Here is a 26693-nt window from a genome sequence, read left to right as displayed (position 1 = left end):
CATTTCATATATTTAATGACTTTATATATAATTTGTCTTTTAAAATAAGTAAAATCTACTGCAATATATATATATATATATATATATATATATATATATATATATATATACAGCAAACTCACACACATATACAAGACTCAAATTCAAAATCTTTTAGTTGATAGTCGAAGCTCCCATTCAACAAATCAAAATAAAATGCATTCTACTTGATGTAGTTTAATCACTTCTTCAGCTTGAAAGAGAGCTAAGCTAAGCTTTGGAATTTGTGGTGGAGGTGAGTGACTGATTAAATAATAAGTAAATATCATATAATTTGCATAAGAAATCATGAAAATTTATAGATATATTGGAAATATTTACAAAAGCTTTTTTTTCTTTATTCATTTAATCTTTTTCCTTTGAACAATATTTGATAAAATTCTTAGAACTAATACCAATCTATTAGAAAATATTAGAAATGATCTTTCTTTGGTAGATTTAAATAAGAATTTGATTTTTAACATGACACAATGGCGAAAAAGTATTCATGTAGCCGACGCCACGTAATGGGACAAAAGTTTGATGTTGTTGTTGTAGTAGTATCAATATATTAGAATCAAATTTATGCTTTGATGCTCAATTTTTCACACATACAAAAAGGCAAAAATATTTCTCAGAGGCACATCAAAATTCTAAAGGTTATGTGAGAAAGAGAAGAATCAATCCATCATTTAACGAGATCATTTTCTCTATCAGGGTTATAACTCTACAATTAAACAAAAATTTCACAATCCAAAGTATTGTAAACTTTATTTAAAATTAAAAAAAAAATAAATCACAACATTTAATAACAATAATTTTTAAACCATTGGATTTTACAGTTTAAATGGTTGAAAGTCTCAAACTCAAAAAATAAAGCATAATACAACTCACCTTGGTCTATTGGTTCGGAGCTTTGACTATCAACTAAGAGGTCTTGTGTTCGGGTCTTGTACATTGCGATGTGTGTGTGAGTCTATTTTAATTGGCCTAATTGTCCTAAAATAAATAAATAAAGCTTGCATTTAGGTCAAAAATTGAGTCAAATTTGCGCCATTTGAGTTTGAAGCTTTCAAAGTCTCAAAATTGAATGAGCTAACCCTAATTTTGAGTAAAGTTGAATATATTTAGAATTAGCATGAAATATATTTCAAATGACACTATGAAAAGAGATTGATAGCTTAATTAGAGGAAATAGGCTATTCATAAAATTTACACATTAGATTTGTAATATTATGGAAATATATTATTATTATTTCTAGAAATAAAAGTGTGGAGAGAAAAGCATTGCCCGTCTTACAGCTAAGTTGATTACGGTCTAAAAAATTATAGTAATAAATAGTGCTGAGATTATCCTATTGCCCTTTCAAGTATGAAGCTTCATTCTTCTTCTTCTTCTTCTTCTTTTTTTCTTTTTTTTTTTTTTTTTTTTTTTGGTTGATCTTTTTTTTTTTTTTTTTTTTTTTTTTTTTTTTTTTTTTTTTTTTTTTTTGTGGAGAAATTTATTCTGCTAAATGGAAATATTTGTCAGAAAATAATGATTTCAATCACAAATAATAATTACTAAAAAAGTTTGAATTTTTTCTCTACAAAATTAAATTTTTTTGGCAACTTAGAAGTTTGATTACGGTCTAAAATATCTAACAATTTTTTCTTAAAAGACATTAATTTTAAATCTCATATTATTTTTAGATTTCTTGAAAAGAATTATATATATATTCTCAATTTCTCAACCAAGCTAGTGGAAGAGAACTAATTTCCTTCCATCAACCAACTCTTGAACAGGCTCAAACCAAAAATAATAAATAACTTATTAAACATGCTCTAAGAACTAAGAAGCCAAACTTATTAGCTAAACAATATAAAAAAAATATTAAGATAAAATATGCAAAATATAATGAAATTAATTATTTAAATACCAAGTTGTTAAATTTATTTTAAATTATGTCACTTTTTTTAATAATTTCTTACTATTTTCTCATAATTATTATTATTTTTTATCATTTTTTGCAACAATTGCTTGAATCAAAATTAACTTTATGACTTTCATAATATATGAGTCAACTCAAACTTGTAGAAATGAGCTCGAGATTGAGCTCAAATCTGATTAATTAATTAAGCTCATGCTCAAGCCAGAGATGCACAAACTCGACTCAACAAGACTTTACACCTCCACATCAGCCTCGCAATAGCTAGGCCTTCAATACAAAGCCATTTCCCATATTCATGATGTCTCTAACACAATCAGCTAAGCATTCATTTAGGCTTCGTTTGGGACGGTTTTCTTACTGCTTAAAGCAATTTTTCAATATAAAAATTAAAATTTTTATACTAAAAAATTATTTTAAAAAACAGTACAAAGCCTTAATTTGAATGCTGGTGATAGCCATGAATCCCAAATGATTGATAATATTGCTGAGGTTAAGTATAAATGATTCCAACTGCAAATATATATTCGATTTACGCTAACAAGTGCCATATTTCTTGCTGAAAACGTAGTAAATTGGCATTGTTACTGAATACTGATTGCTATTACTGCCATGGAATGCTTACTTGTGAACTTGAAGGTTTGAAACCCAGATTTGTTTAGGCGCTAGTCTCCTCCAAAACCAGGGGCAATTCCAAGCTTTGATCACCCCTCTGAATCTTCAAAAGAACCTTATCTCCCACTTCGTAATCATCCAGAACCTTAAATAGTTCTGCTTTATTTCTCACCTGTTCCATTTCATAAATTTTAGAAGAAAATTTCCTCTGCATTTGAATCGTCAAGGAATGAGGGGAAGAGGATAATAATCAAAATGTGCATAAGAAATCCAAAAATATTAGGTCTGAAAAGTCACATATGAAATCCATACTGATAAATCTCTAAAAACTCACAGGCTTCTCATCAACCGCAAGAATGATATCACCCAGAAGTATGCTGCCTGTAAAACCTCTTGTTGTGGGAAGCAGACCAGCCTTTGCTGCAAGACTATTAGCAGTAACCTGAGAGAATATAAAAAGAAAGCAATCTTACCTTAAACGGTATTTTCTACCATCATCTGTGATAAAGAAGAGCGAGGGGGAGATTTACATACATACCATTCTTATGTACCTATATATCTAATATCTAAACTTTAATATTTATTTAAATAACATCAAAATCTTTATATCACATCAAAAATATTCTAATATTATCTTTTTTTTAAGTGAAAATTACATTCTTATGCCTGTTGCGGACTGGAACATTCATGATGGTAGATAAATATAAAGTTTAACGTCCTAGTTTTATATGATGATCCACCACACAATCAGATAAAAGAGAGGGGTGTAGTATTCATAAGAACGTGAAAATCCCTAAAAAGAAAGAAAAATCACGGGGAGTCGATTACAAATGAGGTCTTTCCTTGGGGGGAAGGTATTGGCTTAATGTAACAAATATACATCATATAGAGTGCATTACATTGTGGGAGTTGGAAAAATTAGTGTTGACATGTTCGTTTGGTTGGCAAGACTATAGTCGGGCGACGGTGGTCGGAATGACCATTGTTGGGCGACAGAGGCTTGAAAGACTGTAGTCGGGCGACGGTGGTCGGAAGGATCGTAGTCGGGCAACAGTGGTCGGAAGGACCGTAGTAGGCGAGCGACGATGGTCAGAAGGACCTTAGTTGGATGACGGTGGTCGAAATAATCATAGTCGGGGAACGAAGGAGGTCGGAAAGACCGTTGTCGGGTGACGATGGTCAAAAGGACTGTCGTCGGAGGTCGGAAAGACCATAGTCGAATGACGGCTGGTGGTCGGGCAAAACTCTGACGATGATTGGTGGCCAGGCAAAAGTCCAATGACGGTCGGTGGCCTGGCGTAAATTTGCCATCAATTGGTGGAAGTCCGGCGACAGCTGGTGGTCGAGCATAAGTCATGCGACAGTCGATGGCCGGGCATAAATCTAACATCAATTGGTGGAAGTTCAGTTGTCAGCCAGTGGTCACATGGAAGTCGGGGGACAGTCGGTGGCCGGTGTCAATTGGTGGTCGTACGGCGGTCAAGGAGGAGTCTGGTGGCAAGAGAACTCTGATTTCTCTTCATTTTCTCTGTTACTTGCTTCCTCCCCTGCAATGAAGAGTGGAGGGTCTATTTCTAATTTTTTGGGAGCAGCATGGCCAGTAAATAATGAGAAGATCAATTGGCATGTTGGAAGTGTTTTGAATGGGCGGCCGATATTGACTCCTTTAATTGTGGACTGTTTATCGAGTATTTAATTGCCTTAGTGATGTCGAATTCGACAATATTGGGATATTGGATTCTTCTCATCGAGCCGCTCAATTCGACTCTATAAGCATGTCACTTTTGAAAATCATTTGATTGCTCAATTTATGGTTTGAACCTTCTAAATGCACTTCAGGTTCTTGATTTGAACCCTTTGGCCTCATATTGGGTCAAATTTGGTGTCGTTGGGTTTTTCTTTTCAAGGCATTCAGTTCGGCTATAAGTTTGTTGAAATTGGAGTTCAAATGGTCCCAAATTTAATTTTGGAAGTTTTCAATGCGATTTTGCCTCGAGATTCGTGCTCGATCAAGATAATTTTTTGATGATATATCAATACCTATATTTTGATGTGATTAAGACACTAAAGTGTTATATTAAAAAAATATCAAATTTTAGGAGTTATAAATGTGTGTATAAAAATTATGTGGTATACATGTAAATTAAAGATAGCATGGTGAGCCATTAATAGAGAACTTGGAGCATAAAATTAGACATATACCTGCAGCACCAGAGCTCCTTTTCTAACGTTTAGTTGATTAGCAACAAGATCCGGAGCAACCTCAACATTTAAACCAGCACGAACAGCCTTCGATTAGAAGAAAAGCAAGATTAATAAGAACTTTTGGAGATCCAAACGTGTTCCCGGAGCCCTCAAGCATACAAGATAAAGCAAATAACAAAAAGCTTCGACCCATGTGAATTACTTTCTGTAAGTCGTAGACTGGTGTGTAAGTGTAGTTAAAAGGAATTAATTGGTGTTGTAGACACTTCGAGTTGTTTGATTGTATGAAAAGGGAAGGCAATGTTAACTTGAGGAGCCAAAATATTTCTCAACAACATAAGCGCAAGATTCAAAAACAGCTTGTTGGGACATATACTAATTTTCTTAATTTTTTTCTTGGTTAATTAGGAGTTCAAAATTTTATTAATGTTTGCAATTGTTAATTAGATTCAAAACAAAACTTAAACCTAATCATGCTTTGAATTATACTTACTCTCCGTAAATAGGAGGCCAAAATGAGCCAACTACCATGCAGTTAATAGCCGACTGTGTGGCTCTACGTGAAAGACAAATAAAAGCTTATATGCGTTTAGGAAGAGTAGGCTACCCGAGGTGAATTTGTGACCTGTTGGAGTTTAGTTTAAAAGGGAAAAAACAAAGAGAGGAAGAGAAGATAAGAGAGGAAATTATTTGGTGTTTTTGATCAGGAGAATCGCTTTAACACAATGCACGCTAGGAGGTGTTGATGCACGCATATTGGTGTGGCAATCAAATGCAGTAGTGCCAAGTTTGGTAGTGTCAAGAAATATATTGTTGGTGTGGACTAGGAATAGTTTTATTTAAATGCCCCTCACAATATTTGTTATACAATAGAATATTGCTAAGGTAAGCAATAATGAATTGATATGTGGTAAGGATTGAGTACCTCATTCATACTTGGAGAGAGTCGTCCCGATCCTGGCAAGCATCTACAACCGTCAATTTTCAAAGCACACGTGGAGCCTTGACGGTCACCTACAACACCCATCCCCGCCGGCTACTTTTCCTCCGACGAAGTTCTTTGGCGCCCTTTCTCTAGTGGTAACTTCCTTCATCGCTTGGATCTTCTATCTCCGCCAAAAGTCCACCAACCTTTGAGTGATACGGCCCCAAGGTGAAATTCTCGTTGTTAAACATTGGGTTTGCTATTGTACTTTGCATATGAAATTCGCCTAGAACTTTGAATGAATCGTTTTGGTTAATCTCTTTTGTAACTCTTTTGCCTAAGCAAAGTTAACGTTTCTAAATCTTAACTCTACCTTGCATGATCCCCATAAAATTATAAAAGCAAACTTTAACAATTCTCTTTTTAATTTTGATCGTAACTTCTGGCCAGATCTATTCTAAAGGAAAGTGCAGATGCGCTGGCTAATTTAGTAAAAGGTGGAAAATTATTTATCTCTTATAAAAGGGCAAACTTTTCTATAAGAGTTAGTTAAGTTTATTGCTTTAGGAAGAGCTCAGGGTGGACAATTGCCCACCCTGAAATCTTTTTTTCCTTAAAAAATAAACATTTTAATTATTTTGTCAACCTTAAATAAATGTAGTTACTCAAATTCTAAAAAAAAATCTATTTTCTATTCAAACATAAGACTACATTTCACAATTCTATTTTGTCCGCCTCAAAAGAGAGGTTGGTTCCACCCATGGCTCTAGAAAAAATCAAGCATAAAAGGCACAAAGCATTATTTTCCTAATCTTATTATCATCTTAAGCTGAACAAGCAATATAAAATCGAAATTGGCACAAATTAACTTTTAAATTTGACCTAGAGAAATTATATCAAGAGATGAGGGATTTTTTAAAAGACATAATTTTTTGTTCATGTTTCACTGATTGTTGTTTCCATGCTTGCAACAACAAATGATGTGAAATTCTAAAAAATACTCACTTTGAAGATCATATGAAAAACATCTAAACAAACAATTGTTGAACTCTATACGAGCTACCGGGTTGAGATAACCCTACATGACAAAAGTGAGAAGCAAAGGGCGATGACGCCACACGAAACTCGATAGAGGTGCATCTACCAAAATCCAAATCACAGAAACAACGTCAATTCACGAAACGGGCAATGTTGGAGCGTTCGAGGTAAATAAAATAGCTAAGATCGACACCTATCAGTTGGGGTTGTCGATCGACGAAAATCAAAATGTCATGCGTGTGAATCAAGGCAGAATCGATGTGGGTTGAATGATGACGATCTGGTAAGCATATTGATGCAGGGTTTATATAAATAAGTATTCATTATTAATTTACAAAAAAAATCATACAACAACAACAACAACAACAACAACATCAAGCCTTTATCCCACTACGTGGGGTCCGCTACATGAATCCTTTTTCTCCATTGTGTCCTATTAAAAGTCAAATTCTCGTTTAAATCTAATAAAGAAAGGTCATTCCTAATATTTTCTAACCAAGTCTTTTTAGGTCTACCCCTACCTTTCTTAACATAAGTCAAATCTAATACCTCTACTCTCCTAACCGGGTCATCACAAGGCCGCCGTTTTATGTGACCAAACCATCTAAGGCGACTCACTCTAATATTATCTTCTACTGGAGCTACTCCAACCTTTTCACGTATATGCTCAATTTGCATCCTATCTCTAAGGATAAAGCCACTCATCCACCTGAGCATCCTCATCTCTGCCACACTTAACTTAGTATTATGCTTCTCTTAGCGTATATGCTTATCTCTTTTTACAAAAAAAAATCATATTAATTTAAAATTAAGAATCAATTTTAAAAATCAAATAAAAAACCCTAAAGTATAAATACCTAAATAACCTAAACCTCCTCACATTCCACTCACTCTCTAACCGAGCCGCCCATCCTCACTCTCCTTTCACATCTCTATCGCTCTCAATTTCACCCACTTTATCACATTCTCATCTTGTCACCACTTTTACCATCCCAACGGTGACTCTCTATAACCACATGTCGTGGTACCTCTACTTCACATGTTTTCGGTGACAACCCCACAAACCAATGCCATCTCCCCTTCTTCTACCTAAATCTTGAAACCCTTGGTAGCAAAGCAACAAGAAAGTCACAATAGGCTCTCATTAAAAGAGACTCGATGGGACCAAAGACGTGCGATAGGAAACAGAACTTTGTGACCTATGGATTTAAGTAAAATCCAACTAAAGCCTAGTTTAATTAAATCAAATTTAAGGGAAAAAAAGGGTGAGAAATGGATTTTATTGTTTGACAAAATCTTAGCCAAATTATGCTTAAATCATGCTCAAAGCTGACCACCTAAACATTGACGCTTCTACTCGCTAGCAACACCTCCCAACCATCACAAAACCTCATCCCTCACCTAAGCCATAGCCTACCTTTTCAATCCTTTCATTCTTCCTCAATCTCTCTTTTCTCTCTCTACTTTTTCTCTTCTCTCTTCCTCTTCTCTCTCTGTTTACCCCTCTCTCTCTCTAATTCTCACCCTCCCTCACTATTTCTTGCTATATCTATCCCTTTCGCCCACTAATTGTCCGCCTCTCTCCATTTTCTTTCTAACTTTACATCTCTCTTCCTCTCTCTTTAATATTCATATTCATATATATATATATATATATATATATTACAAAAAAAAGATAAAGTAAAAAAAAGCAAAAAAGAAAAAAGATGTGAAAAAAAGAAAAAAATGAGAAAGAAACAGAAAAAAGGAGGAAAAAAAAGAAAAGAAAAAAAATCATGTTTGATCTCACCACAATTTCATCACGTCGTCCAGATATCAGCTGGTGTAGATAATCACATCAGATCTTGAATAGGTTATGTTTTGTGATATAAGGATTCGACAAGGACATGGGGATGGATAATAGAATGTAAACAAGAAAAAAGTGGGGGATGTAAGTGCAAACTGAACGCCATCAGCGACTTCAGATTTCATGAACTAATTCAAATGTAACAAACCTGAAAAACGTAAGTTATATAATGCATCTAGTTTGATAAGAATTGAAGATGATTAGGAATCAATAATCAAACCTAACCAGTTCAACAATAAAAATATGCTTAAGAAACATACTTTTCCAAATTTGATCAACTGAGGAACAATCTTAAGAACAGTTGAAGATGGAATTGCAAAGCCTACTCCAGCCGATGTCCCTGCAACGTTAAAAATCTTAGCAAGTGCCTAAGTAAATGCCCAAAGGTAAGTTCAGTTCTGGTAAAATGGACATTAAATGTGCCTCGTGTATCCCTTTGGCACTTGTATAATGTGATTAAGCACCACATGCATACCAATAGATAACAGCAATCTATACTGCCAAAAGAAAAACCATTTTGCAAATTCAGTCATAAATGGGCATCAATTGCCTTTCTGCAGTTCAGCTATTCACAAGCCAACATGATTGTTGATTCAGTGGATTCATGGATAATGCCATGTGCATGCCTTGACATAGCTTATATCTTAATAAAACTTAGCAAAATCATGAATGCATTTCACGACCCATACTTCAAATCAACAACTTAAGGCCAAATTAAGAAAAAATTAACAAATAAACGTGATTCCTTCATTTAGAACGTTTTGTACATTATCATACCAAAAATGTAAATAGGCAAGGCAAAGATGAGCACTGAAATGCAGAACCAAAAAATGTGAGCTGCTGTTGACAGGAGGTGGAGAGTATAAAGTACTGCTTCTTCATTGAATTGTCTTATAATCTCCCTCTCCCTCTCCCTCTCCCTGTCCTCTCTCCTCTCTCCTCTCTCCTCTCTCCTCTATATATATATATATATATGCTCAAAAAAAGAGAACAAGAAAAAAATATATAATAAAGAATAATATTCTAAAGATCGAGAAAATATACCAACAATAAATAACGAATATTCATACTCTAAATTGATAACACATGATAATTTAGATATAGTATTAATCCCATGTACACTCAAGCTAGAATAGTAGTCAACTTGAGTGTAGAATAGTGGTGACCAGAGATTCCGTAATTGAATGTTTTATTCCATAGACGTTACGAATGTCACAAGAGGAGCATGACCGATTAGTGAAAGAGAAAGTGATGTGAATCAAATGCAATGAGACAATAATAAGATCCATGTTAGAGAAGACATGAATAAAATCCTTACTAAGAGGTCTTGATAGAAGGACAGTTATCAACAGTGAGCATTAACAAAGAGTATTGATAGAAAGTTTAGACGAAGTGGTCGATGTAGTAAAGAATAAAGGCACCAAAATATTCGCCATTGGAGAGCAAAGGTACAATTATTGTGAGAAATAGATAAGCCCAAGTACCTTACTGGTCGACAATGGAGATCAATTGTAGCCGACATTTGGCGAGGTGAGAGGTGCAGCATTAAGAAAAATGGGTTAGTCTTTTTTTCTCTATTTTTTAGGTTGGTGACAACTCTCGTAGTACAGCAGAAGATGCAAAGGCTGATGAGTGCGATAGAGAACAACACATGTAGGTGGAGTAGCTCACGTGATCAAAGAAAAAACAAAAGATAATATTGCTCTAATAACATATTAGCAGAGAGAATTATAAAGAACTGCATCTTAACTGAATTGTCTTCTTAGTAAAACCACATATGTACCTAACTATAAGCAAGATAATGATAAATGATAATATCTTCAATAAAGAGAAAATATAATAACTATAAATCGTGTAGATGCCTACTGTAAATAATTAGCACAGATCATAATTTAGTGATAACACTACATTTTTTATCAATTACAATCCACCATAAAATGTGAGATCAATTGATTCCAGAGAAGTGCTAGTAATAAAATATGGATAATTAAAGAGCATACAAATAAAATTCACTTTGATATTGACCATTGATGAGTTTCAAATCCTAAATCTTCTACATCAAAGATTTTATCAGCAGGGGCCTGCACCTGTTTGAGTAAATATTGCTGTATTGATGCCAATCATGTTGCCTCTGGAATCTAACAACGGACCGCCACTGCAAATTGTGAATCCATGAGAAAGTTGGCAAAAATTAAAAACTATACTTTTCAAATGGAAAAATGATCAAAATGATCTCTTGCCTCTTTATGAATGATCAAAATGGTCCCCTACTCTATATTAAAGGATCATATGTTGGTCCCTCAAGACCTTATAGAGGAATTAAAATAGTCTCATCTTTAAGAAGTTGAAGGACCAAAATAGTCCTATTTTGATCTTTCATAAAGATTCAAGGGACCATTTTAATCCTTTTCTTCTTTTCAAGGCCTGCACAGCACATTGGATACAAAGTTCCCCACACTGGAGAAATCCTCCATGCTGCAGCTAAAGAAAATTTGCTGCCGCTGCAGTTCCAAAACAGCATGAATCATACACAGGCTGTTCATCCAACCGTTTTATGCAGCAGCACAGCCTATCGGAAACCCTTTATATATTAAAAAGTCCAATAATTTTAATTAAAAATCCAGCAAATTAATACGATATCATTTAATATTTAATAACCATGAAACTAGGAAGAACTTGACATCAAATTTGAAAGATTATCAATAGAAATACGAGACGACACTTCTAATGTACTTTATTCCACTGAAAATTGCAAGCAGAACGTGAAAATTGTTGTCATGCATTGATTACGGTACTTCTAATCCCAGGCAAAACAACATGAAATTCTATTTCACCAAACTAAATATAGATGGGATATTGTAAATATCATAAAAGCTTGGAATTAGATGACTACTTTGAAGATTGGATACGTAAACAGCTACAGGACAAGGAGTCAAGGACAGAGTAATTCCTTTTTCAAAACAAAAAGTAAAATAGAAACCCAAATTGAGCAAAATGACCTTTGACGTCCTCAAAATACAATGCTGGTCACCTACAATATGTTATTTAATGAAGTTATATAAGAATTAAGATAATAAATAGAAATCACAGTGTAATTAGCTAAATGCAAGATTAAAATCATGCACTCGAGTAATAGATAAGTGCAAATGTAACTAACAAAGTTCATACCTAAAGCACGCTTTTAAGGAAAACAAAGCCTATGTGAACAAACCTATTGCCAGGATTGATGGCTGCATCAGTTTGAATACCGCCTCCAATTGTGACTCCAGCTTGACTAAAAATGTCACGATTAAGCCCGCTTATAACCCCAACCGTAAGAGTATGGTCAAAACCAAAGGGATTTCCAATTGCTAAACATTGCTGACCAACTTTAAGAACAGATGATTGTCCCAATTTAATTGGCTTCAGTAGATCTTTAGGAGCTTCAATCTGTAACATAATAATGACATAAAAAAATAGTTCAATAATGAAAAGAATTCTATAAAAATAAACACGAGCAAAGAGAGAAAATATCAGCAATTGTTCATGCTTTTTTTATACAAAAAAGCACTAGAATTTATACATCACCACCGGATCATTCTCAGAGACTGTACAAGATAACAACAATATCAAGGCTTTATCCTACTACATGGGATGGGTTACATGAATCTTTTTTCTCCATTATGTCTGCTGAGAGTCAAATTCTCATTTAAGAGACTGTACATGACAACTTAAACAAAATAACTTGAATTGCACTGGTTTTAGCAGAGCAAAAATATCAGAAAAAAACAAGAATTTCACTGGTCTAGCAGAGCGCACAGATTTCTGGTTGTAAAAAAAATTGTGTTTGTAGAAGGGGGAGTGATGGTGTTCCAAACGAAACCTAGGAGTCGACATAAATGTGTATCCCAATTTGTCCCACTAGCCTACAAAAAAAAAAGTGAAGGCTTATCTTTCAGTTGGCTTCTTAAAACGAGACATTAAATATTGTTGGTGGTGTCAAAAAAATTAACATATCAGAGGTTGGCAAGGAGCTGTTAAGTTGTTCCACTGTGATTGAGAAGGACACGTGTACAAATACAAAAAAAACACCTGCTATTGGGGGTTGAGGCTAAATCCATTGTCCCCATGCAAAAAAGTACAACCTTTTTTTGATGATTCGGAAAATAACAGAATTTTAAAGGAAGTTAATTGCTTTCTCTGATATCAGCATAAAATATTATAACTTGATTTTGATGAATAAAACTGTAAAGTTTATAGTCTCAATGGTTGAAGACCTACATCATATATAGTCAAACTCTAGAAAGAGAAAACAACCTTACTAGCCTAGATAGTATATGCTTCCGGGGTATTTGGAAAGATGCTAGTCGTTCTTCTAAAGAAAAAGGTTCTTGATTGCTATTTTGAACGCACAACGTGACAATGGAGCATGTTTCTGCTCACACTGGTTGACCCAATTTACAGTTCAAAAGGGCATTCCAATTGCTGACCTTGTGAGTTGATATGGTCTAGCCCATAAGAGTTATCAACAAGAAGCCAATAAAAAGCAAAATGGCTCATGGAACCCCATAACAACAACAATATCAAGCCTTTGTCCCACTGCGTGGGGTCGGCTACATGAATCTTTTTTCTCCATTGTGTACTGTTAAAAATCAAATTCTCGTTTAAATCTAATAAAGAAATATCATTTCTAATATTTTCTAACCAAGTCTTTTTAGGTTTACCTCAACCTTTCTTAACATAAGTCAAATCTAATACCTCTATTTTCCTAACCGGGTCATCGAAAGGCCGCCGTTTTATATGACCAAACCATCTAAGGCAACTCTCTCTAATCTTATCTTCCACTGGAGTTACTCCAACCTTTTCATGTACATGCTCATTTCGTATCCTGTGTCTAAGGGTAAAGTCATTCATCCACCTGAGCATTCTCATCTTTGCAACACTTTACTTAGTATTATGCTTCTCTTTTAATGGCCAACATTCAACACCATAAAGCATTGTAGATCTCACCACCATCTTATAGAATTTTATCTTAAGTTTGATGGGGACTTTTCTATCACACAACAAGCCCGATGCAATCCTCCACTTCAACCATTCAACTTGAATTCTGCTGATAATATCCCCATCTATTTCACCATCACTCTAAAAAATAGATCCAAGATATCTAAAACGTGTATTCTTTGTGGGATCCGAAAATTCCATTTAGTGTGATCCCGGCCTCTCCACGCCATCCGTCTATTTTTCTTTTATTTTTATGTTGTGTGAAGATGACGGTAGAGAGTTTTAACGAGATTAGGTTCCGGGGAAATTTTCAGAAGGCAGATTGGGTTTTAGATAAGACACTACCTATAAATTTCGCCCTCATTTTGTGAGGACTTTTTTATCTGAGTTTTAGTTTCCTATAGGCACAAGCCCCTATAGTTAATTACCCCTCCCGATAATAGGAGAGAACTTTCGATTAAGGCTAGTCATTAAGGAGGTCATATGGATCATAAATCCAGTGTATAATAACAACAATTTTAGGGTTTAAATTTTGAAATTTATCATTATGAACTTAAAACTAGCGGTGGGGGGGAATGAAGACGAGCCCGATCAAGATCCCATGGTTCCGTCGTCCCAGGCTGTCATGATCCCTGGTCTACTTAGTCAGAGGAGGTGGTCGACCCAACCTGACAGAAGGCATCTTGTCGGCAGCCATGGGTTGCTTCATCCAAGAATACCTTATAGACCTGGGTTGGTGTTTGTCTAAGGGGATATATCTAAATCCACCTTAGCTGACAGAGGAACAAATGGATTTATGCCCATCAAATATACCGTATGATCTATATCGCTCAAGGTTTGACGCCTTTAGGAGCATACGGGTTTGGCCTAATGATTCGAATATAATGAGTGCCATTTTGCCGGCAAAAACCACCGATCAGAGAGCACGTGCCACGTCCCTGTTGGCAAGAGACTATTTGAGGATGAATCAAAGTGATACACCCAACACACATTCGCTCTTTGTGAAGCTGAGATTAATTTCAATTTATCACCCCCAACAAACGGTTGCGCGGGAGGTGATTTTTTTTTAAGTTTCAGTTTTAAGGTTGATGTATTTTATTTCAAAGATTTTAAACTTTTATTAAATTTGAGATTTGACCCCTCCGGTTGAGATTTTCGATCAAACACGCCATCATCGGGTGACGTTAAGTGTCATTTGATTTTTGTAGGATTTTGGGAGGCATTTTATAAATTCAAGTTGTGTCGACTTCAGTCTTCCGATGAGGAAAACTTGAATATTAGACTCGCGCAGCATTCTCGAATCGTTGGATTGAGACTTAGATGAAATGAAATGGAGCCATATAGGTTATAGCATTTGCCCTGTGCAGCATTCTCGTCATTGGTTGTTTATGCTTATTAACAAGTTGACCGGAGCACATGTAGGATATATTTAGTTTTGCAAATTATAATGTTCTATTAGCGAGCATTTGACTTTAAAAGATTCATATTTAATACATACAGATGCATTTTAAAATATTTATATATGATTCATTTTATCAAGTGATTTTATTTAAGAAAAATGCCTGAGATTTAATTTAAGGGCCTATTGAATGCCTATGTCCGCTTGTACACATGTTGCGGATCCAGTGGCGTGGTGTTATTTGTTACTTCTTACAAATGAATTGTAATCCTTTCACATTTGTCCACAGTATCAACACGTTGAACATATAATGAGCCTCTTAATGGCTTGTAGGCTTTTACAATTATTGTAGTCATTTAATATCTTGTTCATACACGATATTTTGTGTGTATGACATATTTCCTTTATACGACATGTCGAGTGCATTGCAACTTGTTACATTTATTGCATGTCAAATTCAATCTCTATTTTATCATCATATGACATTGATATCAAAATATATATATGTAGATTTGTGAACTTCAATCTATTATAATCTTTCCAAATGTTATTAAACATCATAACCATGTTGAGAACAATACGATAAAAGATTTATTCTTCTCATTAGCCATCACTTCCTCCACCTTAACCATCATAAATATGCTAGATCTATGAAGTGGATTTTGTTTAAGTTGGTGAGTTAAATTAATTAAGAGACTTAGTGTTGAATTAAATGCTCTTAGTAATTTAGGATTTTGATTCAATTAATTAATTCCAAGTTATTTTTCCAATCTTCCAAAATTTGGCTAAGTCTTGAATTTCTGAGTAAATTCAGCAGCCTCCGCATCCCCTCCCCGGCGCCGGGAGGTAAAGAGTGCTCGACTCGACCGGAGCGAATCAACGACGAGGAGATTGAGTCTTCAGAAGCTTTGATGATCATCGATTGCAAATCGAATGGTTGTCAATGCTTGGGGGACATCGTAGTTGATTATCGATGCTTGATTGGAGATCGTAGTTGATTGCCGATTGAGACGATTGCTTGTTGCCGGTTGATTGTGTCAATTGATTAAATAAAATTAATTGAAATTAAATTTTAATTTAATAATTAAATTTAATTAATTCCAAATTATGTTAATACACATTCCTCCAATCTTTAAAAATTTGGCTAAGTCCCAAAATTTTGAGAAAATTTCGGCAGTCTTCTGACGTCCCCTCCCCAGCACCGGGAGGTAAGGAGGGCATTTGCCCTTTCAATTCCGCCAGGCCGGAGCGAATCGACGGCCGAGCCGCTTCGAGGGTTGACAGGCCCCGGAATTGATCTTATAGAGCCACTCCAAATCTATTATCTTTGATTATATATTATATATATCACTATATAATATATATAATATTATATATATCTATATTAATATATGTATATAAGAAAAATAAAAGAAAGAAAGGCAAAAATCGGGGAAGGAGAGAGCCCGATTGGGCAGAACCACGCACTAACGAGCATCGGGGCCTTGGTCGGTCGGAGGCAGGTCGGAGCAGGTGAGTTCGGCGGCGGGTCGGCAGCTTGGAGTCGGTGCTTGAGTCGCCGGTGGGATGAAGGAGGAGGGAAGAGGCAGAAGACACAGGCTAGGGGCTCGGGTTCAGGCAAAGGTCATGGGCGGATCCCATGTAGTTGAGGGGGGGCAAAATGACCCCCCTCAAATTTTTTTTTAATTTGTGAGATATTTTGAAATAATTTTTGAGTATTTTGAGTATTTGCCCGCCCTCTTAAAAAAATTTTTTTGGCCTCAGATTTAATCAATCCTAGCATCTTTGCCCATCCTCTCACAAAAAAAATTTTTTTTGCCCCTGAAAAAAGAAGCTGGATCCGCCCTGGGCACGGTGTCGACGTTGGAGATGGAGGCAGGGAAGGATGTCGGCATGTAGAAGAGAACCGGCGAGGTTGGATGCCTTCAGGGCCTTGGAGAAAAGGGTGCTGGTATGGCGGTCTGGAGGAGATGCGGTCGAAGACGGTGCAGTTCGATCGTCGAGCGAGAGCACTGTAAGTTTCCCGAAATCTTCTTTCCTCTTTGCTTGCGATTCTGAGAGCGTCTGTATGTGTGAGTCCCTGTGTGCGTGAGAGCTGAATGAGAGGAGGAATCTATTTTGTTTCGTGAGGAGCGACGGTTGTGCGATCGTGGGCGGTTTCGGGGGGGGGGGGGGGGGGGGGGGAATATCATCAGTCTTAGGTAAAATACGTTGGTCAAAACCACAAGCATAAGCAAAAAACATACACCAAGGTACATCCTTTTGCAAATGTCTAGTGAGAACATCTATGACTAAAGCAAAAAGATATGGGCTTAAGACTGATCCTTGATGTAATCCAACCGAAATAGGAAAATACTTGGTCAAACCACCTTGTCTTTGAACACAAGTAATAGCTCCTGCATACATATCTTTAATGATTTGAATATAAGCATTATTAACTCCTTTCTTTTCAAGAACTCTCCATAGCACTTCTCTTGGAAATTTATCATATGCTCTCTAACTCAATAAATATCATATGTAGATCCTCCTTATTCTCTCTATACTTCTCCATCAAACATCTCAATAAATGTATGGCTTCTATAGTAGACCTACCCGTCATGAATCAAAATTGATTTAGAGAAACATTAGTATCACGCCGCAACCTGCGCTCCATAACTCGCTCCCATAGTTTTAAAGTATGACGCATTAGCTTAATTCCTTTATAATTCTCACAATCTTGTGCATCACCTTTTTTTCTGAAAAATAGAAATTAACACACTAATTCTCCACTCATCTTACATCTTTTTAGTTTTCAAAATAATAATAAAATGTTTAGTAAGCCAAGAAATTCCTTCATCTCCTAAGCATTTCCTCACCTCTATTGGAATATCATCAAGTTCAAAGCTTTTCCACACTTCATTTTCTTTAAAACCTCTCTAACTTCGATTTTACTAATACGCCGATAAGAACAGAAATCTTTATATACATTTAGGTTCTAAGGTCACTAAAGTCAATCGTATTTTCACATTCTTCATTAAAAATTTTAGCAAAATATCTTATCCACCTTTGTTGAATATCATCTTCTAAAAAAATATATTTTTTGATCTTTATCCTTAATATACTTCACTTGAACTAAATCCTTAATACTATCTGTTTATTTGGCTAACTTATACATATATCTTTCCCCCTCCTTAATATCTAATATATTATATAAATCATTAAAAACTAAGATATTTGCATCGCATATTGCTTTCTTAGATTCCTTACGTGTCTCTTTATATCTTTCCAAATTATCAAAAATTTTACATCTAAACTAATTTTTATAACAAATCTTCTTTTTTTTATCTTTTCTTGCACATTTGGATTCCACCACCAACTATTTTTACTATTAGGAGATTTTCCCTTTGATAATTTAATCACATCTTTTGCAATACTCTCAAAACAACCTTGTAAGATAACGTCACATGCAAATCACAAAAAAAAAAAAATTGTGCTCAAAGGAAAAAACAAACCAGTGGTTCGCCACAGAAATTATGATCCAGCTCAAGTCGGCGCTCCTCCAGCAAATACCAACAAACGGGGCACAACAACACCTTACACTTATAATATTTGGAGAAGAAAGATACAAGTGGAAGGGAAACTGTGAAGAGAAGAAATAGATAGAAGATCAAGAAAAAGAAATAGGTCTAGGAAGAAGATAGCTCTCAAGCTAGGAAGAAATCCTCAGATTTGGATTTGTTTTCACCCACAAAAACCTTTTCGAGCAGCAAATCAACCATATTATATAGAAGAAAAAAAATTATAATTTCCCACTTAAATGTGCCACCCAGATAGCCAATAGAAGCCAATCAAGACAACCACTTAATGAGAAGATAAAACACTAGTCTAGGAATTAGCAAGGAGGGGAGTTGAACAGCCAGCAGCAGGGAAACTGAAGCCCAGTTGGGAAAACCAAGGGCTAACAAGGAAATCGAAGCCAGCATGGAAAACCAACACCAGGGAAATACCAAGCAGCCAACCAACATGGGAAGAAATGGGCCAAGCCCAATAAGGAAAAACAACCCAAAATTAAATACCCATTTAGCCACCAAGAAACAAGGAAGCAAATTCAACATAAGTGGAAAGCCAATGAAGTGAAATTACCAAAGAGCACCAAACCCAAACATGATCATGTGTTGATTTCCATCATAGGGCAACACAAAACATAACCTATAAAAAACATGGTCCAAAATTACATAGCATTGAAGTCTAACAACAAACCTCAGATGTTTTAAACTTATCAAGTACGATAAATTCAGTGTTGAGTAAAGCTAACAAAGACCTAAAGTCAAGTCAATTCAATTGAATTAATCAATTCTTGGATCTTGGCATTAGCAGCGACATGACACATGACCACCAAACAAATGACTTGCTTGATTAAAATGGCATTATTATATTATAGTTAAAGCCCAAGCCCAAATGTTCTCTAATAGTTAGACAAATAAATCTTTGTTTTACTCACTACATGTGATGAGGCACCAACTCCTCTATCAACCAAAGTTCACTATAAATTAGTCTCCTTGATATCGCATCATACAACCCACTTCTCCATGATGGGTGCACTCAAAGCAAATCTCAAATTGAAGAAAATTTTAGAGCCAAATCCAATCCTCCATCAACCTATCCCCAAAAAAAAAAACAAAAAAGTACATAAATCCCAAAAGCCTGCAAAAAAAAAAAAAAAAAAATCTGCTCAAGCTCAGAGAAACCACCCATCCAACACTTGCCACAGTTTTAAAAGGAGAAATATTTAAAGCTCAACTACAACACAGAAAACAACCAATGGCAAATCAAAGTCCATCACCCTCAAAAATTCCAAATAAATAAAGACATGGCATGCCAGGTTGACCAGATGCTTAGCTTGATTACAATGACACCGCTATATTACGATTAAGGACCAACTCGAATGTTCCTTCGTGGTTAAAGTTTATGATTAATAAATTGAGTGGGGCACTCAATTGCGTACAAAACTCATTGTTACCCAAAGGTGGCCATGAAATTGTGGCCCTTTTGGCAAAGCTTCCCCCAATCCATGAAGAGGTCTCATTCGATGAAGTAACCCATTGTTGTCGACAAAGAACATCCAATAAGGTTGAGTAGATTGCCATGTATAACTAAATAGATCATACTTCTGTTATGATGATAAAACTATGTGCTATTGGCTATGTTTGAATTCATTTTACCCTGCCATCTCCTCTGAGCCTATAAAAGACATATTTCTCTCCTTAAACTATCAAAGCAAGTCAGATCGTAAAAGACGCCATCATAGCTGGTCAGACCGTATGGAAAGCCATATATGTGAATCGTTAGTGCCTAAAAATTAATCTTAATCAAAAGTTCTTTCAAACAAGCAAAATGGATACTTAATTTTGGGCCATAAAAGAACAATAAATTCAGAATATAATATCTCAAGTAAAGGTGAAATCTTTAAGTGATGTTTTATCTGATAAAAAATATGTTTATTGGAAAAAAAAACTAATTCCTTCCTCAATCGCACAAACTAAAGGCATCCTTTTAGAGACCACAATAATATTGTGCAATGTGTCAGGGGGGTGGGAGAAGGAATAGGATACAAGTTATTCAGAAAAGTTTGCATAAACAGAATCATACAATTGTAACACCTAAACTATGGAGTGATAAAAAATATTCATACATAAAGATAAAGGTGTTTAGGCTGCTGATTAGATTAGCAAGCTATTCAAAGATATCTGGTTCACGAAACAATCAAACTTTAGGGAATTTGAACCTCTTTTGGACAAAAGAAAAAAAATAAACTGCTTATAGTCAAGCTGAGGAACTTAATATAAAACTTAAAAGGTAGTAAGATCCTGCCTCTGATAAGGCCTGTATGTCACTGCTGAGCTGATACTTTTTGAGCATACAGAATGAACCAAATATTCAGAAAAATAATCACCTTTAAGACAGCAAGATCCTTGGCACGATCTGCACCTACCAGCTTTCCCTCAAAATTCTTTTGTATTCTTTCAAGTTATCCACAATACAACATAAGGTAATATCAAACAAATACACAAATGCATGCTTAACTATTGTTAAAACTTGATTTGATTTATAAATTTCGAGCAGATAACTCACCCTTCAGAAGTAAGAATGTTGACGCGGGCAACAACTTGATATGGAACTGGGTTCCTTGATAGAGCATTGCCAACCACTAGAAATATTGACCAGCAAGAATAAAAAAATATTTAAATATATATCATAAAAATGTGTTGACTTTAAAACGACATTTAGAGCAAGAAAAAGCACATGGTTGAAAACACAAACCCATAAAATGCCTAGATACTCGCAAACTCAATGATTACATTATAAATTGGATATCCAAGAAACTAATTTGGGGACTCTTACCATGGTAATTTGTCACTACATGTCCAGTATCATCCCATACTACACCAGAACCATTTCCTTCGGGCACCTGCAATTATTTGTGCTCAAGAAACAACAATTTATTAATTTAAGACATCCAGCATAAAGCAACTAAAAGCTATGATGATGATGCTCTGTTTATATTAATTCTGGTTGATAAGTGAATAAATGTTACCCAATACAAAAGAATTCAAGAATCAAAGGCACACAAAAAATAACTATAAATGCATAATTCATACCTCAACTACACCAGTCACATTAAGTTGTGGTCGTAAGGTAACATCAAAAATGTTAACAACAGAGTATGTGTTTTTCTCAAAAAGTTGTACCGTTCGTCCCTGTAATTTAAACAAGGAATCAGGTCATCCATACAGATATAAATCAGCAAAGACCTTGTAGAAGGCCTCAGCAGCGAGAACATCAACTTCAGAGAACTAATAATATAAGAAAAAGTTCAGACCTCAGAAGGAAAGAGAGGACCAGAGGAAAAAACAGGAGGGGTCACTTCCTCAATGGTGACAGTGGTATCCCCTAAAGCAATCACTGGAAACAACCACTAATAATTTAGAACAAATACAATTACAAACAACCAATGTTTTTGAACTGGTTAGCCTGTTAACATGCCTACGCTATAATCTAAGAAGTAGAATCATTGGGCAAGCAACTGAGATGTTAATAAAGTAAACGATAATTTTCAAACTACAAGAGGGAACCTCGTACATTTTCATTTTCAAATATTACAAATATAGCATATATATATATACGCATATTTAAGTTTTGAAGTAAATATAAATATGGTTTAAATCTCAATAAAACATGAATTACACAACAAATGACCAGTAACATAGTTAATCTACAAGCATAAGGCTTCTTTAGGTAGTACCATGTTGTGGCTATGCTACCTTGTGTTGTAAGAAATAAAGTCACGACTACTCTAGTAGGAATGGACAAATTGTTATGCATGTGGATTGCCATGATAGTAAAGCCATCTAGGAGATGCACATGCTTTATACTAGCTTTCCTATGCATGCTCCTAGCACCAATCAAAATTATGATTTCAAGTTTTTCAAAAACAAAATGGCCAAAAGGTAATGACAAACAAAGAATAAGATAAAAACAGTTTTGAAGCCCCAAATCAGAGCTCAACTACCAAACTAACATAATTTCCTAGGCATGTATAATTAGATTTTAGTGTGTTGGAAAAAGTAACTTTTAAAAACTAAATGAATCGCTAAAAATAGTAAAATAGTAGTTATCTCATACGGAATCACATTGAGCCCGATGTAAAAGGAATTTTGAAATTTAAGCTTAAATATCAATTTAAATAAACATTTTATACTTAGTTACAAATCAACTACCAAATAATATCAATAACATACTAAGATCTAAATTTGTTCAGGTCATGAAAATAGTTTCACCGCACAAAAATATATGCATTCAAATAGAAGTGTAAAAAACAAACAAAATAAAGAAGTAAACCATGATACTCATACTATAGTAAGTGTTAAAAACAATAGGTGAAAAAAGCTAAAGAATGAAACTATAAATTATGGGCCATGTAATCAAGAGTAGGACACACATGAAATAGAAGTTCAGAATTTAGAGGAGACATTAATCTTAAGTTGATAAATCATAAGCCTTTGACACTTTTGGGTTAAGGCACAAGCTTCAAGATCAAAAACATAATGTTTAGGAATATATTAAGATTTAAGCCAAGATCTTTTGAACCCTTTAAAATAGTAGAAAAAACATTCATTCACCCATGGATAAAAAGATAAGACAAAAAACTCATTTATCATTTAAATTGATGGCAAGGCTACAAGATGGAAGGAACTTACAAGTTATTTCTTCCAATTTATGAGTATCTCATGGGCTATGACCAATCCATTTAAAATTTATGAGCTACCCACTCACAATTTTTGTCTTCATGTGCATCTATTGTTGACTGATGCAATATGTTACAATACCCGGGATGAACATTCGTATATTACAACCAAGTGTTTCACTCATGACAAAGAACAAGGAAAACTACTATACCAACTAAGATAACTCTCCCAAAATGCATTTAAAAACAATCTAAATGAGCTAAGTGCTCAGTAAGTTGCCTGAAGTTGAAAAGCATGTTTGAAGACATGACGAATTAACTATATTCCATCATTTATGTTGATGTGCATATAAATCAATATTGGATTTAAACTCTACAACCTTCATTAGAGTGATGATTTTATTTTCACACTTAAAATCTTTGAAAACAAAATCTTTATTTTCTAAAACATGTTTCACGTCTTCATACAACCAAATGAACCCTAAGATTAAGGGTGTCAAAATAAGTTTTGGGGTTAGGTTCGAGTCCAACCTGAAACTGATCTACCTTCAACTGATTCAACCCGAACTCGACCCGATTATACAAACGGGTCAGAAATTCAAACCAGTACCCAACCCGTCGGGTTATTGGTTACCCGCTAACCCACGAGTACGAGCAGCAGGCGAGCATCAAGAGCAGCCAGTGATGTGAGTTGGAATGAGCTACTGTGGGAGAGGGGGAACCGCACGGTGCTTGATTGCGCTAGTGGGTGAGGGCGTGGCCACGAGCGGGCAAGAGGGCGAGCGATGCTGCTGTGCAAGCACGGGTGCGAGTCTGCAAGGATGCGAGCCGAGCGCGGGCTGCAGTGCAAGTCTATAGGTTGTAGGAACCAGGGGCGAGGCTGGAAAGCGTGACGCGGTGCGGGATGATGGACAAATTCGTGTCATTTTTGAGTTAGCGTGTTGACTCGGAGACGAACCAATTTTTTCAAACGGGACAACAATTAAGACCCGAACCTGGATTTTCCAGCTCAAATTCGAGTCAGGTTTTGTGCCATATTATTAATTGACACCCCTACCTAAGATTGATATACCCCTTGTACTGAATTCATTACATCAATTTAAAGTTTAAAAGAATGTCAATGAGAACTCCAATGTGGTTTGACAAGAAAAGACTATAAAAATGTAATCAAAGAGAATGATTAAAGCAAAATTTATTCTTCGCCCGACTTAAAGTGACATTTGAAAGAAGCACGGCGATGAATAGTGCCGACCTGAAAAGTACCTTGAAGAATTCAAGTAGAGGCATATAGCTGGACTGGAAAAAAGCACTCGGCGTGTAATGGAAGGAATGATATTCCTCGATACTTCCCCTAGATGAATTGTAATTGACCTGTGCATTTGACATAAACAACAAGATAAGTTAATCATTAAAAATAAATGAAAAAAAAAAATAAAGACTAGACAACTTCAATATAAATAAAATTTTATATTGATAAAGATGAGTAATATATGCAAGTGCTTCAAGATAGAACTTATTCAACAAATGACATAATATTTTGTGATATTACTGCCTTTTATCACAAGAAGGAATGGAAGTGACTTGTCAATGGGTCAAGGATGATAAAAAAGAGTGAAAACCATGTGCTATAAAAGAGTTAGTTCCTGTTTTATCAGTAATCTTTGACTAAGCTGCTCTTTCATGATTATATTGATGGCCAAAAGCATATATCAAAAGTTTACAAGAAAGTTTAATATGTTACCTATTGCTCACTATAATATAGATTGTGCAGAAACTCGGTATGTCCAGCTGCGTGTAGTACAATATATTTGATGATTGGCATTTCAGTTGGGTGCTATTCTAAATGTTGGCTTGATTTGCTAGGCCCAACTTAGCCACCCTAGGAAACTTAGATTGATGCTCTCTTCTACAAGTGGAACTCCTAAAAAGGTGGCCTCATTTGAGGGTCACAAGAGATTTTTTTGGGAAAAGTGAGTGATTTAGTTTACCATCTAACATTTGTTTGCCTTGAATAGAAGTATCCATTTTATTTGTCATGCTTCTTATTCTGCACACATATTCTTGGGGCTATATTGTTTAGATTGGGTCCTCCTGTTTTGATTTTCTTCAGTGGATTTCATTGGCTTCGTTTGCAGCCCTTACTCTCCTTCCACATCCACTTAATTTTAGTACTTACTTCTCCAAGGATTTATTTTGCTTGAAACTGTAATATTTCTTAATTTAAAATAAATTGATATTTATTGAGTTCGATGTAGCTAGTGGTGATTGATCCTAAATGTGGGTTTAATGAAATTGGATTGGATGTGCTTCTAACTAACGTATAAGGCTTCACGTGGGTTATGAACCACTTTATCTATACAGCAAACTCAACGTACCATATCACGCGGTTCCCACAACAAATCACCTATGCGCTCAAAATTCTTTGATTATCTATGATTTACATAACCATTCCAATACCTCCAAAATCATATTAGGTGATTAACACTGAGAAATAACATCATACTTAACAATGGAAAGATGTAACAAAAGGAATACAATGCATTTGATAGAAGAAATAGACTCATAAATCTATAAAACTATTAAAAAAGGCCTCGGATTCCACCTGGATAAAATATCAACAAATTTATCGATTTCAATGAGTAGATCTCCAATGAAATTTAAATGTCAGTTAAAATATTCTCCCACAATCAATCAGGTAAATAAATACTATTAGTTTGTTTCTTCATTGCAATCCTTTGATTATTATTTTTCGTTGGCTTGCTATAATAACTTCTTTTTTTAGGCCTCTTGTTGTGTGATAATTAATATACTTCAAGTAAGAAAATCAAGAGTTGCATATTTAAATCAAAGCTTCTCTCTAAATACTTCAAATTATTTTTCACTTGGCACTTTTGATTGTATTTATGCACTAGAAATTCTTTTTACAGATACATCATACAACAACAACATCAAGCCTTTAAATTGATTATATCATGCACGATCATCATATAATAATTTAAGAATACAAATTATTAAAGTATACTAAATTTTAATAAATATATCACATGCAATTGCATTTTCACTAGTATTTTTAAGGAATAATAACAACTAAATGTTACCACTAATTGGCGTTGGAATATTCCCAACTTCGTCAAGAACATACTTTTGAAGTGAAGATGACAGAGAAGCCTCATCCGCAGTCAGATTAGATGTCGTCTTAATACGAGAACAGCCCGAAAAGGCCCCTTCCAAGACCTCGCGCCGGCCGTAGCGCCTGGGATCTCGGAACCCGTAGCGGAGTGGAGGATTGGAAGCTAAAACGTGCATTCCTTCGAAGAAAGCTGCCAGAGTCTGCAGACACACGAGTTACAGAGAGCTAAATACAAGAAGTAGAGCTCGAAGAAATATTTTGGAAAGACGAGATAGAGAAACCTACATTGGTCGGGGAAGTTGGAGAGCGCGGAATGAACTGTCCCCAGTCACCACCCATCTGTGGTGGGAAAATGGATTGTTTAAAGTCTAATGACGGATTTACC

At 35.2% G+C, this 26693-nt stretch overlaps 1 protein-coding gene across 1 annotated transcript; it reads right to left on the bottom strand.

Moving 5' to 3' along the window:
• Positions 1-2160: 2160 nt before the first annotated feature.
• On the bottom strand, positions 2161-26693 carry LOC110107861 (protease Do-like 8, chloroplastic). The gene is made up of 14 exons (XM_020838289.2): positions 26594-26693; positions 26321-26508; positions 24431-24549; positions 21814-21896; positions 21593-21691; positions 21336-21402; positions 21066-21141; positions 20887-20953; positions 11787-12004; positions 10663-10730; positions 8836-8915; positions 4764-4850; positions 2896-3003; positions 2161-2733 (listed from the first exon to the last, which is right to left on the bottom strand). Exons 1-14 carry the CDS (start codon positions 26645-26647, stop codon positions 2605-2607), a joined length of 1443 nt encoding a protein of 480 aa, XP_020693948.1. The 5' UTR covers positions 26648-26693; the 3' UTR covers positions 2161-2604.

The sequence above is a fragment of the Dendrobium catenatum genome, unplaced genomic scaffold (genome assembly GCF_001605985.2).
Source record: "Dendrobium catenatum unplaced genomic scaffold, ASM160598v2 fragScaff_scaffold_847, whole genome shotgun sequence".
In the NCBI taxonomy this organism is placed as follows: Eukaryota; Viridiplantae; Streptophyta; class Magnoliopsida; order Asparagales; family Orchidaceae; genus Dendrobium; species Dendrobium catenatum.
Note: the sequence above shows the minus strand (reverse complement) of the source record. Positions and strands in the feature narration are given on the sequence as shown.

Coding starts and splice junctions, on each gene's coding strand:
- LOC110107861 (XM_020838289.2), bottom strand. CDS start 26,647: ATGGGTGGTGACTGGGGACAGTTCATTCCGCGCTCTCCAACTTCCCCG. Junction 24,550..26,320: donor CTGTCATCTTCACTTCAAAA/GTATGTTCTTGA, acceptor TCAAATGCACAG/GTCAATTACAATTCATCTAG. Junction 8,916..10,662: donor AGCAATATTTACTCAAACAG/GTGCAGGCCCCT, acceptor TTAACGTTGCAG/GGACATCGGCTGGAGTAGGC.